Source organism: Fusarium flagelliforme, assembly GCF_020744385.1.
Source record: "Fusarium flagelliforme strain FIESC 12 MPI-CAGE-AA-0113 chromosome Unknown B0J16scaffold_1, whole genome shotgun sequence".
Lineage (NCBI taxonomy): Eukaryota > Fungi > Ascomycota > Sordariomycetes > Hypocreales > Nectriaceae > Fusarium > Fusarium flagelliforme.
Window position 1 is genome coordinate 6517840 of NW_025763503.1, and position 15108 is coordinate 6532947.

The 15108-nt window shown below is 47.5% G+C and overlaps 7 protein-coding genes and 1 non-coding gene across 8 annotated transcripts; 4 read left to right on the forward strand and 4 right to left on the reverse strand.

Moving 5' to 3' along the window:
- Positions 1–341: 341 nt before the first annotated feature.
- Positions 342–419, reverse strand: B0J16DRAFT_t36. The gene has a single exon. It is a non-coding gene; the product is annotated as a tRNA-Gly (tRNA).
- A 735-nt stretch (positions 420–1154) lies between these two features.
- On the reverse strand, positions 1155–2758 carry B0J16DRAFT_392211 (cytochrome P450; the record flags this gene model as incomplete). The annotated part of the gene is made up of 3 exons (XM_046131988.1): positions 1155–2043; positions 2088–2534; positions 2580–2758. The coding sequence occupies 3 exons, from the start codon at positions 2756–2758 to the stop codon at positions 1155–1157; spliced, it is 1515 nt and encodes a 504-aa protein (XP_045990071.1).
- A 947-nt stretch (positions 2759–3705) lies between these two features.
- On the forward strand, positions 3706–4963 carry B0J16DRAFT_392212 (membrane bound O-acyl transferase family-domain-containing protein; the record flags this gene model as incomplete). Its single annotated transcript, XM_046131989.1, has 2 exons — positions 3706–4472; positions 4519–4963. The coding sequence occupies 2 exons, from the start codon at positions 3706–3708 to the stop codon at positions 4961–4963; spliced, it is 1212 nt and encodes a 403-aa protein (XP_045990072.1).
- A 342-nt stretch (positions 4964–5305) lies between these two features.
- Positions 5306–7155, forward strand: B0J16DRAFT_280139 (cytochrome P450; the record flags this gene model as incomplete). The annotated part of the gene is made up of 3 exons (XM_046123889.1): positions 5306–5437; positions 5487–6524; positions 6569–7155. 3 exons carry the CDS (start codon positions 5306–5308, stop codon positions 7073–7075), a joined length of 1677 nt encoding a protein of 558 aa, XP_045990073.1. The 3' UTR covers positions 7076–7155.
- A 1255-nt stretch (positions 7156–8410) lies between these two features.
- On the forward strand, positions 8411–10139 carry B0J16DRAFT_392222 (cytochrome P450; the record flags this gene model as incomplete). Its single annotated transcript, XM_046131990.1, has 2 exons — positions 8411–8725; positions 8774–10139. Exons 1-2 carry the CDS (start codon positions 8493–8495, stop codon positions 10137–10139), a joined length of 1599 nt encoding a protein of 532 aa, XP_045990074.1. The 5' UTR covers positions 8411–8492.
- A 112-nt stretch (positions 10140–10251) lies between these two features.
- B0J16DRAFT_314745 (membrane bound O-acyl transferase family-domain-containing protein) lies at positions 10252–11406 on the reverse strand (the record flags this gene model as incomplete). The annotated part of the gene is made up of 1 exon (XM_046125207.1): positions 10252–11406. The coding sequence occupies one exon, from the start codon at positions 11404–11406 to the stop codon at positions 10252–10254; it is 1155 nt and encodes a 384-aa protein (XP_045990075.1).
- Positions 11407–11905: 499 nt separating this feature from the next.
- On the reverse strand, positions 11906–12767 carry B0J16DRAFT_367515 (uncharacterized protein; the record flags this gene model as incomplete). Its single annotated transcript, XM_046130140.1, has 3 exons — positions 11906–12379; positions 12428–12682; positions 12729–12767. The coding sequence occupies 3 exons, from the start codon at positions 12765–12767 to the stop codon at positions 11906–11908; spliced, it is 768 nt and encodes a 255-aa protein (XP_045990076.1).
- Positions 12768–13285: 518 nt separating this feature from the next.
- On the forward strand, positions 13286–14908 carry B0J16DRAFT_392225 (cytochrome P450; the record flags this gene model as incomplete). Its single annotated transcript, XM_046131991.1, has 3 exons — positions 13286–13465; positions 13509–13887; positions 13938–14908. The coding sequence occupies 3 exons, from the start codon at positions 13286–13288 to the stop codon at positions 14906–14908; spliced, it is 1530 nt and encodes a 509-aa protein (XP_045990077.1).
- Between the last annotated feature and the right edge of the window lie 200 nt (positions 14909–15108).

Genomic DNA, 15108 nt, shown 5'->3' on the forward strand with positions numbered 1-15108 from the left:
GCGAATCCCCTTCTCCACGGTTCAGCTGTTGTAGACGCAGGGAAGCGGAGATGGCGAAACCAAGAAATCAAGGTCATGTCCGGCAAAAAAGATCCTGATCATTCATTATCGCCAAGATGCCAATACTAAGGGATCAACGGGTGTGCCACATGATTGCGCAAGCGGCTCCAGGGTTCGCCTCTGTCATCAGGCATTTGTTGATAGACGTGACGACACAACCACACAGCACTTTCGGTCGTCAGAAAAACATGCAACCTGAAGCCTGAGAATGAGAAATAATTCTGGCAAAAGATTGTTGGATGTGATAGTCCTGGTCGACGGGCAAAAAGAGGAAAAAGAAATGCGTAATCTGGGAATCGAACCCAGGGCTCCCCGATACTGATTGGCAACGGAGAATTTTACCACTAAACCAATTACGCTGATGCTCATGTTCACGTGATAGTTGCTTGAAAATTAGGATATATGGAGGAAAGTTTGTAACAATCCGCTATCGATCTCACAACCATACCATAGCAAAAGCAAACAAGCTGGTGCTAACAGTCTTAGAGACGAATTAATTAGAGCATCTTAGAGTAGCTTGAGTATAACTTAGAGAACGCTTACTTCTTACTAAAGACTAAAGGTATCTCTTCTGCCCGCTACACCAAGCTTCTTTAGCTTGAAGTGATTATTGAAAAGTCTGCCTCCGTCAACAGGCTCCTCAAAACCAAGAGGTCATCTCTTGAGAAAAGAGTAAAGGCAATTTGTGATCGAATATGAACTTCAAACACTGATCGAATGGATACAGAGGAGATATCACATGTCTTTTGACATGCTGTCAGGCCAAATACTCTTCGAAGGCAGCAATAACTAGAACTGCCGAGTCACACAGGAATATTAAAACGGTAGATAATACAAGTGTATTTTCAAGGAAATACAGCAATAGAAGTAGCTTCTTGAACAAGAGGTTGGTTTCCAATTGAGGTTGTCAAGTTGTAACATCTACCATACCTGTTGACAAGATACAAGTCAAATCATTAATGATTATCTGGCTGAATACTCTTCACTCACAAACTATCTATGCCATAAGTGAGAGGACAGGATGATTTAAAAAATGTATCATGTATTAACCAAGATATCTACTATAACGCTGCAGTGCAAGATCTACCATATGACTATTTGAACTCGGCCTTCTCCCAACCACTCCGTCTCGTGAGGTTGACCTTGATATCCCCAGCTGGCTTCAGCGAAGTCAAAGGAAGCTTAGATCTATCCATCTGCGGGATATCGAAAGTCTCTGTAGTAGGTGTCATATCAAAGCCCAACAAGATACTCCCAACAAAAGTAAGAACTTCGTACGAAGCAAAGTGACGACCAGGACACAGCGTGTTACCACCACCAAATGGTCTGAAAGCAGCCGCTCGTCGAGCCTTCTGCTCCTTGGTAAGAACCTTGGTCTTGAGGAATCTCGTGTGGTCAAATACTTCCGCGTCTGCACCCCAGGTGGCAGGATCTGCGTGGATGAATGCGGTGGGCATCTGCACTTGAGCACCCTTCTTGAGGAGCCAACGGTCCTGGATTAGAGTATCTTCATTGGTGTAGCGCACTGTTGCAATACCACTTGTCATGCGAAGGATTTCCTCGTACGTTGACATGAAGACGGGGCACTTTTCTCGGATGACAGTGTAATTTAGGGACACTCCTGATTGTGCTGAGGGATCTTCCAAAGTAGCTTCGAGTTCTGATCGGATCTCACTGAGAAGATCAGGTCGAGAGAAGATTTGGATGAGGAGCCAGAATGTCGTGGGGATTGTATTCCCAACGATGGCCAAGATGCTTCCCAACAAAGCACGAGCGTTATTCTCGGTACTTAGACCTCGACGGATACCGAGGTTGGAGAGCTCTTTGATGAATGAGCAAGCAGTATCCAGTCCATTGTCGTTCAGATACTGGTAGAATGCATCAACAAGCTCTTTGCGAGTCTGCTGCGCGGTTGAGTACTTCTTGGGGCTCAGAAACCAAGGGATGCCCAGAAGAAGAACCTTGATGTTTGCCTCCCATAGCCTGCGTATGTTAGTTAAGAACTCTTTATTTCACGAATCGCTTACCAAAATGTTGAGTTTAGAGATGGGTTGAGGGTAAAGGGATCCTTCTCTCCAAAGCATGCCGAGTTATTTGTTCTCATGAACAGATCCTGAACCCAAGCGTAAAGGTCAATGGTCTGACTTGAAGGTATATCGTTGACAATGGTCAATTGCTTGCTGCGAATTACCGTGCACAGCTCGTCTAGAGATTCTGTTCCAGGAAGAAGTGAAGCCTTCTGAACGCGATGGATCTCACCATACATGCCCTTCTCAGTATGAGCATCACGGAAGATGAGTTCAATACCAGCTTCATCAAAGCCCATCATTCGACGGAAAGCAGGAATCATAGCTGGACTAAATGACAACGATGTTGTGTTACGTTGAACTGCTTGCACGAGCTCTGGAGAGGTCACGATGTAGTTCTTCTGGCCCGACATGTCAATCGTAAAGATTGGATGCGGTTGTGCAGCGCTGACATTGTCAGTAATTGTTCAACAGGCTTGAGGCAAGACCTACCTAACGAGATCAAAGTATCGCAAGCCATGCTTTAATAGTCCGTAGATGTGACTGAAGTATGGAACCCTTTCTTTGACATAGGGTGGTTCCCTTGGATCTGGTCCCTTTCGTGTAGCTAAAGCGACGGCGACCACGATCACGCAGCAAACCACTCCGAGAGTGACGTTATTCAGCACCATGGCAAATGACTTGGATCGATCTACCCTAAGCTCTGAGTGATGAAGAATTCGTTTCAATTGTTGTAGGTGTTATTGGGGGGATCGCTCCATACCCAATATCACTGAAGCCGGTGAACAACAAAAGAATGGAGAAGGACAGGACTCAAGATCAGCCGCAGTGGATGCCTTCAGGGCTGGTGATCTAATTTGGTACCAACAAATCAAGCAACAAAAGAAAGTAAGCGCTGCTGTCATAAAAACCGTTTCGTGTCACTTTTCTGGTGGAGATGGGACCACGATGGTTATGCAGGAAGGAGGATTCACGCGACCAACATTCATGCGTCTTGTACCCAAGTCTCAGAATTTTCTGCCCACCGGCATATCTTTTCTGGACCCTTCAAACCGAAGTGAAGGATTCACGGACTTTGACCAACTATTACTACGCCTCTGTGCTATACGGAAGACAACTTCCGCTGAGCCTAAAAGTTAGGTGGTGAGCATTGATCAAGACGATGGAGTTGAGATGGGGGCGTGAAACTACTAACACGCAGGGATCAATCGGCTATCTGAGCACCACTGATTAGCGTCAAGCATGGTAGTTCCATTAAAGGATCTGAGCTAGGGAGCATTAATTCCACACCAGAATGTTCGAAGCCTGAGATCAGGTCCAGTGAATCATGGGTCAACCAGGATGTGGTTTCACGCATCTACCTTTGCTTCTGCTTATCTCAGAAAATAGCATCGGCTCGTGTTGTCAGTGCATCTCGAAACAGCAGAGAACTTTGGACTCCGCTGGCTACAAGGACGACCCCTGTGTTGATCGTGGAGAGTACTGTTCCATCTCTCGGTAAGAGATATCCCACCGCTGTATCAACTACATGTCCCAGTCACTGAGAGTATCCCAAGTCAACAGCTTCGCAATCACTTGGATACCCTCTATCTCTGTCTAACGGACATCTCAGACAACAATGGCCTGTCGTCTGTACCTTCACCCACTGGTGCTCTCAACCGCCCAGCAATTCTTCTTCATCTACATCGCAGGCTTCACGTCGCGCACATCGATCCTACGCCCAATTGGGTTCATCATCTTTCTCATTACCACTTTCGTGGCGCTTTACCATTTTGAAGACTTCATCGAACCACCAGGATGGGTATCTCGAGCCATCATATCGGCATTCCCTCAGATCTCATTGACGTATTTTGAGCGCATGATCGTGCGCAAGATTGCGTACGCTGAGGATCGCGAAAAGAAGGACCAGCCTGCTCAATCGAGATTCGTAGAGTTTCGCTCGCGATATGTCTTTGGACAAGAGGTTGCGTCCTCGATGAGAGGACTGGGCACGCCATGGGAGATCAGAAACATCCATCATTTTGACTCCAAGGACCCATCGTACGTCCCGGGCGCGACGCCATTTGTGTGCATCAATCTGCTCAAAGTGCTGCTCTGCTACTTTGTTCACAAGCTGTGCATCACTACACAGTTGAGCCTGAATCAAGAGTACATGGCACCGGGCTATGTACCCGTGTTTCGACGCATTGGCGATGTGACGATGGCAGAGCTGCAAGTTCGGTACGTTGCGACCGTTACGACGGTTGTGTCAATCTTTTGCTTCATCCAGGGAGGATACTCGCTGGCCTCTGCGACTTCGATCATAATGAACCCCAAAGCAGTTAAGGATTGGCGACCGATCTTTGGTGAATTGTCCGAGTCGTATTGTCTTCGACGTTTCTGGTCGTAAGTTTCCAAGCTCTCCCAATCTCACACTAGCTAACAAATGCAGAACCTTTTGGCATCAAGGCCTGCAGAATAATCTTCGAGGTACCGCTACATGGATTGTAAAGAATGTGTTCCGCCTCAATTCGTACTCTTTGCCATCGCGATACCTGAAGATCCTTCTTGCTTTCGCGCTGTCAGGTCTTGTTCACGTCCCCAGCGATATGGGAAGCGCAGTACCAGCAGTCAAATCTGGAGCCATTCAATTCTTTTCTACACAATTGATCGGACTCATGCTGGAGGATCTATTTGGAGATTTATTCCTTCCTCTCTGGAAATACAAGGCTACTAGTATTCTGGCAAAGCTGGCGGGTTACTTTTGGGTTATTAGTTTTCTTGCTTGGTCGGGACCTGTGAGATGGTTTCCTGTGATCTTGCAGCAGACGCCTGAGACAGAGCTCTTTAGGCTCAGTGCATTCAAGCCTATGATGAAGGTTACGAACTGCTTTTAGACCAGATAACTAGACATTAGACCTGAATAAATTGGATATTCTAAGCCTCTCCACTGCAATTCTCGAACCTGAAAGCATGACATTCAATGCCTGGAACAACCGCGATAATCTGTAAATTACCCATTTCGACTCTGGCGGTAAGATATGGCAGGCGGATGACAGGGCTGTAGCGCCGCTGAAACAGACGAATTAGTGCTGCGTAGTGGCAGTCGGGCTCTAAATTTAGCGCTGTCCACTGTAACTTGGGAGCGCGGACGGTACATAAAATCGCACCTTCCATTCCAACCTACCCTCACCCTCACATTACACCACATGCCTACCAAATTATCTACTGCGAGCATCATGATCTCGCCTTTTAACGCCATCTGCATTTTGGTGCTGGGCTACATTGTTCTCTCTACTGTACAGCTACTTTGGAATTACAGAAAGGCCAAAGCTATCGGCCTTCCAGTGCTCATCACACCAATCGATCCTGTAAGTCACAGGCACTGCGAGTTGAGACGAGGATACTAATGAACGGCAGTCAAATGTTCCTTATCTTCTTTGCTCCAGCTGGCTGGAACCTCTGCTGCGCAAGATCTTGCCTTTTGGATTGGGAAACTTTGTAGAATACAACAGCCGCGACTGGAACTACGAACAGATTCATGGCCTACAAGAGCGCATTGGCGATACTTTCATCATCGTCAGTCCCAAGCAGATCCGTGTCTTCACTGGCAACGCAAAAGCATCGGATGACCTCTGTCGCCGACGCAAAGACTTTGTCAAGGCTGTAGCTCTTTACAAGCCTCTTGAGATCTTCGGTCGCAATGTCGTGACTACTGAAGGCGATGACTGGGTGCGACACCGAAGAATCACCACCCCTCCGTTCAATGAGAGGAACAGTGCACTTGTGTGGGATGAATCCAAGAGACAGGCTACCGATATGCTCAAGATGTGGGCTTCAAACCCCAAAGGCTTTGTCAATCCCCAGAGCGATACCATGGTGCTTGCTCTGCATGTTCTCACGGCTGCTGGCTTTGGCAGAAGTTACACCTTCGGAAGTGGACTTGAGAGCGAACTCGAGAACCACAGTCTCAGCTATCGTGACTCTCTCAGTATAATACTCGGAAACCTCTTCACTGCTGTTTTTACCGCCACTCTTGGCCTCCCAGCATGGATGCTGCCCTCCAAGTTCAAGAAGGTGCAGGATGCCGTGGTCAATTTTCGCCAGTACATGGCCGAGATGGTCGAGGAAGAGCGCGAGGCCATGAACGCCGGCGCAGAGGAGCAAGATAACCTCATGAGTATCCTGGTGCGCGCGTCCGAGAATGAGAACAAGCAGGGCAAGGGTGCCAGACACTTGACTGACACCGAGATCTACGGTAATCTGTTCAGCTACAATCTTGCTGGACACGAAACAACATCCAACACTCTCGCCTACGCGACCATTCTTCTCGCAGCGAACCCCAAATGGCAGAAATGGGCTGCTGAAGAGGTCGACCAAGTCACTGCGGGCGTTGATGTCAAGGACCTGGACTACGAGACTTTCTACCCTCAATTAAAGCGCGTACTCGCTATTATGGTATGTCACTCTCCTCCTCAATTGACCTGTACTAACATGCCCAGCACGAAACATTACGATTATTCGGAGCAGCAAGGGCGGTCCCCAAGACAACACTCGTAGACCAAACTCTCAAGGTCAACGGTACTGCCTACACGATACCCAAGAACACCTTTGTCGGTGTCAACCTGGCAGGCCTGCACACATCGTCCGCATCATGGGGCGATAACTCCCTAGAATGGCTTCCCAGCCGTTGGATCACCCGGGACGAGACCGAAGGCGAGAGAATGGCCCCCATGCCTACTGGAGCTTTCCTACCTTGGGCCGCTGGACCGCGCGTGTGTCCTGGTAAGAAGTTCTCACAAGTGGAATTTGTGGCTGTGCTTGTGTGCCTTCTAAAGGAGTACACCGTGGAGCCCGACACAGACGGTGAAGACGACCTCAAAACTGCGGCGTCAATGGCTCTGATGGAAGAGGCGAAGCAGTCGAGTTTCAATTTCCTGCTCAAGGTAAAGCACCCCGAAAAGATCAAGCTACGGTGTGTGCGGCGGGACGTCGAAGCCCAGGAGTAAACCATTCCTGGCTAGCGTGTTGTTGGTTGGTAGGGCTATGGATTGACAGGAGGCTCGTTGTGGAGTGTTTTCAATATAGCATGCATCTACTGTAACTTTCTGTTTATTGTTGCTTCGCAAAAAGAACCCGTTCAATCAATTTGATTCATGATCCGCGTGCACTGGCTTGATTCTCCGACAGCACAGACAGGGTCTTCAACGCTTGGGTCACGATGATCCACGCCCAGAAGGATTTTGACCCGCAACAATGCTACGTGTCTGAATCCTTTTGAAGTCTCTGTTGTGAAACGATCCACTAACAAGAATTCCTTTTCCAAAGAAGCGGTCATAGAAGGCTATTCGCTCGTTGCTGTATTCCTGTTATCTAAACGCTTTAAGCAGGGTTTCTTTTTCCGCCCTGCCAAGTTTAGTAATACCAGATCCATTATTACAAGGCCCTTAGCGAGGTATCCTGGTCCCTGTCTTGCACCGAAGCATGCAGTCAGCTATCCTCGGTTCCTTTTGGTAATATGTAATGATTTCTCACCCAATAACCACTGCATCGGTAGACGTACGGCAGATGGGAAGATGAGTGAGACATGGCATGGGTTCTGGAGAAGGGGGCCAAGATGATCTGCATTTGACCTTACTCTTGAATAGTCTACGCGACTTATCATTCTATGTCGTATCATAAACAGCGTCATGATGCATATTAACTCTGGACTGCTGTATCAAAAAGAAAAACACCATGGATCTGACAATAAGGACCAACAGAGCATAACCAACACATATGTTGCATAATGAAACCCCCAGAAGCATGGACATCATGACTATCTCTACCCGGACACCCTACCTCTGCTCTACTATACTTTGCCTCAGATCCAGGTTAGACTGCTGGACCCTTCGCCCGGAATGTGGATGTTGCTCAGCCCGACGACCCGTAACAGTACCCGCAACTCGAAGGAATTGACTTGACCAGTCTGACAGCATTTAGCTCGTAGTCTGTAGATACCCAGCATCCTGGTCCATGATAAACTCCTCTCTCGACAGCACAGAACAAGTCCTAGTCCGTCCTTGGGTGTCAGGTGGGTAACAGAAGAATTGGCCTCTAAGGCTTAGGGCGTCAAAATAAAGTAGCCTAAATGCTGGTCTAATCTAGCATAAGACAATTGAATTATTTCGTCTCTTATGCCTACAGCGGTCATTTCTTTTGACATCCTGGCGGGTGTCATCTCAAAACCAGCCTTGTAATGGGTCATGGGGTTGCTTGTTTGGCTATTTATGGAGCGTGTTGAGAATTTCCTTGCATCGTCGAGAAGGGAAAAAGAAAAGTCACTTTAAACGCACTTTATCACTGTGACGGTCTTCTTTAGTGTACAGTTGTTAAGAGACCTTGTGCAATTTGAATTCCAGTTTCACCACTCTCAATTCTGCAGTCATGACGATCACTCATATCTTGGAAACCTCGCCTAAGATGTATTATGCCCTGGCGGCAGTTTTGGTTTTACTTTTTTCGACATATTGTATCACCACTATTCGGTACTCGTTGCAGAGATTCAGTGACAGACGTTATCAGGGCAAGGAGCCTTCCACACTACCTTACGGTATTCCTGGCCTTGGTTCAGCCCTTGGGCTGATTCAAAATCCCCATGGCTTTTTCAAGTCTATTGTGTAAGTTATTAACTGTTCTGCTTCTTCTTCATGGCTAACAAAATGCAGCAAAAGGGTAGACAGTGGAGAGCCCCTGCGGATGCGCCTTGGCCTCGACCACGCCTACCTGATCCACGGAACGAGAAGTGTGCAACAAGTCTTTCGATGTTCAAAGGAACTTACATTCGAAGAATTTGCTCTTAGAGTCGCTCAAAAGGTCAAGCGTCTCCCCCAGAAGGATGTTGCGTTAGTCGCAAAAGACGTCTCAGGCTCTGCACGAATCCCTTTGATACCGAGTCGCGATGAGGATCGTATCTGGAGAAAATTCCACGAACTCTACGAGCATCACCTTATTGGATCTACTGCCGTTACTGGCCTTACAGAATTGTTCGTTGGCCTCATGGTCAACGAGCTCGAGACTGTCCAGGGACCTATTGAGATTGGCATCGACGAGTTTATGAGGAAGCATATGTTCAGAGCATCTACAATTGCCCTTGCTGGTCAAGGGGTGTTTGACGTCGATCCAAACTTTGCTGATGTCTTTTGGGAATACGATAACGACTTTATGCCTCTTCTCTATGGCCTTCCCAAGTTTCTCTGCCGCAAGGGCTGGAACGCCAGAGACAAGTGCCTTGAGACTGTGAAGCAGTATCTCAAAAATGGCTGGCAGAATCTCAACTGGCAAGCCAGCAACGAGACAAACCCTGATTGGGAGCCACACTTTGGTTCCAGGCTTGTTCGTGAGCGAGAAGTCGCCATGGAAAAGTACGGCATCGGTCTAGACGGAAGGGCGTCTTTCCAGATGGGTCTTATCTGGAGTATTAACTCGAATGCTATTCCCATGACATCCTGGGTCATCATTGAGATTCTCCGTCGACCAGAGACTTTCAAACGCATCAAGGAAGAGGTTGCCACCGTTTACAACAAAGAGACCAAGCAGCTTGATATTGCCGAGATGAGAAAGCTACCACTGCTCAACTCAGTATATCTGGAGTGCATGCGTCTCAGATCTTCAGTTTTTGTCGTTCGCAAATTGAGAGAATCCATCGAACTAGACGGATACACACTCAAGCAGGGTAATCTTATCCTCGCCCCATCATATCTGGCCCACAATGCGCCCGAAGTGTGGTCAACGGCTTCGTACCCACCAGAAGAATTCTGGCCTGAGCGTTTTATCAAAAAAGGATCTAGTGGAATTGCCTCGGGAAATTACTTTCCTTATGGAGGCGGCGTGGCTATGTGTCCTGGACGAAATTATGCCAAGCAGGAGATTTTGTCAGCAGTGGTTCTATTTTTTGCACACTTCAACGTTGAACCTCTGAGGTTTGTAGACGGTAACGGAGAAACCTCAGAAAGAGGACCTGAAGTTGGAAACGAAGCCAGGGGTGTTGCGAGGGTTGATAGAGACATGGTTGTTCGGTTATGGCGCTCTTAGGATACCATTTTGCATTAGTCTAAAGTTATCAGACATGTTTAGATCTTGGTTTTAGAAAATACACGAATCACGATACCGTCTCTACTCTACCATCTATTTACAAGTAACTATCTTAAGATTTGAGTTGTCTAATTACTGAGTACGAGACCAGCTGGTCTTGTGGTCGTACAACTCTTGCAGCTGGATATCCCCATGATGGAGTCATCCAGTACATGTACAAAGCAACCCAGAAATAACCCAAATACCGCCTCCTCTTACTTCCCCATCCCTTGGAAATGTGCTGTACGCTGTCTTCACACATTATAGCAAAGGCAGTTATAACAAAGTAAGGTATAGCATTCGACTCTTGAACAGAAATGCCAAGGGCCCGATCAGCAGGATAATGCAGCGCTCCAGAAATGAAGAAACTGATAAAAAGCTTGCAATACCGAGCAACCAGAGATCCGCGAAGCATGTGAAGTATTCTGTGGACAAGAAAGTCACTTATGCTGGTAAGATGACGTCGCAGCGTCTGATGCCAAAAGTTACCCCAGAAGCGTCGGATGGTGTACGCCTCTGACAGTTGACCCCAGATTGGAGGTAGCATTTCGACAGGGTAGAGACCCAAGATAAGATACGACAGGCAAAAGATACTGTTGACGAGGTGGATAACACAAAAGGTATTAAGCCAAAAGCCAAAGACAGCAAAGAAGCGGAAGATTGCTTCCCCTGCACCAATCTCTCTCAATCGAGAAAGTAGGAGTTCATTCCGGGGAGACATCATATTCTCCAAGTCCGGAGGTGGTTGGCAGGCAAAGACATCGAGGACCAAGTAACTGATGGTGGCGTTTCTGATATGCCTCAACATCTCTTGGCCTCGGGACGGAACGGAAGACAATCTTCCGGGAGAGTGAGACCAACAAGGAATTTGGGAGATCACTTTGCTTGTGCCAACGCCACGCATGTTCCAGAGGTTACTGACACCAAAGTGAAGGCGAGAAGAAGACGTAGAGGATGACTTCTTGGTTTCTTCATCAAATGATAACTTGGTGAGGCATAGATCATCGAATGTTTTCAGACATTGAATCCACATGCCCGTTGATAGTAAAGCCACATGAAGACGGCTCTGTAAGGCATCATGAATAGCCTGGTTGAACAGCCAGGTGAGCCAAGCGACGGACAAGGCAATGGCCCAACGGGCAAGGTTGGAGGGCCTGGTGTAGCCAAGACCAAAGGCAGTCAGGGCCTGGGATGTGGCCGCAAGATTGAGGGCACTTTGGACTGTCATGTTGGTGGTGGTTTGGTGAACGGCAACTGGCAAGGAAAGATGGGTCACATTGGAAGGTATTCAATGCTCGACTAAATGCTTCATGATCTGTATGACTGTCAAGTAACCGTGCAGTCTCTGAAAAGACCCTGAAATTCCACCTGAATCTCCAAAAGCACAGGGCAACATCTTTACAGCGGTCAGCGAGCAAATGTCAATGCTAACGTAAATGAATGTGCTCACCGTTGGGATGTATCCATTCAGTTTCATCCACAACGGAGCCTCAATAAGCGCTAAGATACGCGAAGGATCGACCCTGCAGAACAGGGGATCCCTGCAAGGCTTGTCTCTGACAAATTCAAACAGACAGGGTCTTGGGTAGTAGAATCGTGCGCAGTCTCGAATAAAGATTTGGTCATTATGACTAACCCAGCAAACCTGCAGTTCCAGTTTTACATTTGAGGCGCCGTCTCGTTTTAGATCCAAAAGCAAAATATTATTATTTTCAACAATGCTATAGTCACTGATCCAACAGGTAAGCGTACCTGCGCCAAGCAAAACATCCACCAAAGTACAAGCCGGCAAATAGAATCAGCCACACCACTGATCCAACAGCCATAGCAGTCCTCTTAACGTTTCGTAAAAACGCTGCTTCATTTACACGCGGAAAAGGCTGATCCATAGGAACAGGCTTGTCGAGGAATTTGGCCAAGGGTTCCCATCCCATGCTTGGCTGGTACTCAAGCAGCTGACCAGCAGGCACGATATCATGCACCCACTGGTTATGCTTGTGGTAGATGTCCTCGCAGGGAACCTGCTGCAGACCAAACTTTTCAGTGTAAAACTTTGACCAGGCGATAATGAGATCGCTAGAGTGGATTACTCCAGGGACCCAGTACCCGAGGATGCGATACCAAGGGGACCGCAGATCGATGCCCAATCCGTAGTACGAAGCCAGCCAGACCTGGGGATTTTTGCGGACTGATAGAATGACCTGGTGATTGTTAGTCAGAATCTACGACGCGTGAAAATGTTTGCTTACCTTGGCGTCGGGGTATAGCGTCAGCATGTCATCGACGAGAGTGCTAGCAGGTGGCTCGAAGACGGCCTCGAATCCATCGTAGAGGTTCCTGAGAGCCTTGAGTCTCTCATTGCGATCTTGGATGGCTAGAACGCGTGCACTCTCCTTGACGCGGGAGATCGGTGCTGGAGGATCACCAAGGTGGAAGCATGGGTTGATATCGAGAATCTCAAGGCCCTTCTTGAGACTTGTCGTTGAGGTACGTGGTAGACCAGCCTAGAGACATTTAACAGATGTTGATAGAGGGAAGTGTTAAACCTACCACAATGATCTTAACACCTTGTTTCTTTTCCTGTGTCATTGTGATTATGCCGAGTGTACTGTAGAGATTCAGCCTTGGATCCCAGAGTGAAGCATTTATTCCAGTATCTATACAGCTGTTTCTCACCGGTGATTCAGACGCAATCGAATTTTGCACAGACAGTCCCTTGCTAATTCAACCCATGTCTGTCATAACCAAGCCACCCTTTCCCTTGCCCTGGGTCCAAGCTAGCCAAGTCTTGCATGAGGATGAGTAGGGGTGTCAACAAGGATGATTCGGTATGACTTTCGGCTGTGGCGTGCGGGCGCTTGAACAGAAGGAATCCATCCCCGGTCCCTTTGTTGTTGGTAGCTTTGCTAAATTTGTAACGGATGTCATGATTGGGGCTGATAAAAATGGAGTGTTTCGACTAAGGCAGATCCATCAGTGGAGACCCGAAACCAGTACCCACAACGATTCACGGTACGTACTCCTGCTTTGTCTTGGGATATTCTCCTTCTCCGGACTTGGTTTTGGGGGATCAATCATTGTGAAGCTATTCTTCAGCATCGAGCAAGATGGAAAGCTATGTGTTAGTGACCATTCTCTTGGCCGTGGTTTACCTTGTTCAGTACAGAAGCTCTCCCAAGATTCCATCAAGTATACCACGACTACAAGATTTATCGTTCTTACCGTTCCAACTCTACTGGCGCTATTTAACAGACTGTCGACGCTTGTTTCTCGAAGCTTACCAAACAGTAAGTCCTTCTACCCTATAACGAACTTTACTAACGATTTCAGTTTACCAAGGATGGCAAAACTTGTGTTCTGCCTAGTATGGGCTTCAAAGATGAGATCCATCTAGCCCATCATCATACGCAATGGGCAGCTTCGCAACCAGATGGCGTTCTCAGTCCCTTTGAAGGATTCCGTGAGATCGACAAAGGAGATTGGAACTCTGGTCATGCCAGTTACATCCAAGATCCGTGGCAGAGCATTGTCATTAAAAAGGAGATGGGACGCTTTCTTGAGATACTCGCTTCTGATGTGGACGATGAGCTCAAGCATGCTGTACCTGAGTATCTGAAACCTGACAACAACGGCGAGGTTGATGTCTATGAAGCCATGAAATGGATCGTAGCTCAAGTTTCCAGTCGTTTCACTGTTGGCCTTCCTCTCTGTACATTCTGTCCTCTGATCCCTTGGTAACTTCGACTAACTGATAATTAGGCCGCGACAAGGCTTACCTGAGACACTCACTTGCTTTTGCGGACTTGTTCATTTTGAACTCTGGTCTCTTAATTTACACACCTTCACTCCTCAAGCCACTGGTCGGATTCCTTGTCACTCTCCCAACGAGGTACAGACGATGGAGAATTCAAAAGCACATCCAACCCATGTACGAGGAGCGTACAAAACGGCTACTGAACCCTGAGCTTCATGAAAAGAGCGAAGAGCCAACAGATAATTTGCAGATGATGATGAGATATGCCATCAGCAAATATGGCAACCAAGTCACTCCTTCTCAAATCTCTGATAGACTCTGCCTAGCGAACCTTGCATCTTTTCACCAGACTGCTGTGGCTGTTAGCAACGTGCTAATCAACGTTGCGGCGTCGAATGAAGAGTTCAATACCATCGAAGTTATCCGAAAGGAAATGGCCGATGTTCTTGGTGAAAAAGGCGTGTTCGACAAAGCGGCTGTGTCTAAAATGATCCAGACAGACAGTGTTCTACGAGAGTCTATGAGAACACACGGGTTTGGAAACAGAGCCATGATTCGCAAGGTCGTTTCACCAGATGGCATGAAAACACCAGACGGCCAAACTCTTCCCAGTGGTTCAACAATGTCCATCCTCTCGTACCCCGTCCATAACGACCCAACCATCTACGAACACCCTGAGAAATTCCACCCTTTCAGATTCTCTCAGATGAGAACCGAAGAAAACGGTGCAGCGCTCTCATTCGTGTCTACTTCTTCTACATATCTGCCTTTCGGCCATGGAAAGCACGCCTGTCCGGGACGGTTTTTGGTAGATTTCGAGATGAAGATGATCCTGTACCACGTCCTGAAGGAATTCGATATTGAGCTTCTTCCAGAGCATAATGGCGTACGACCAGAGAGTCAATGGATTACAGAGGCTGTTATGCCGCCTGTAGGTGTTAAGCTGCGATTCAAGAAGCGATATTTGGATGATTAGTTGTAGATGAGAATTGAATTTAATCAAATACCTGTCACGCATGCATCGAATCACCGAAATAGCACAAAAGAAAACATGATTACCGTCTGCAATGGCGTGGCAGTGCATGAAACGGGGTCCCTGCTTAGCTTACGTGGGTAGCACCACACATAAAATAGCCAACCCAGTGAGATTCCCTCCATTCCTTAACCACGCAACAA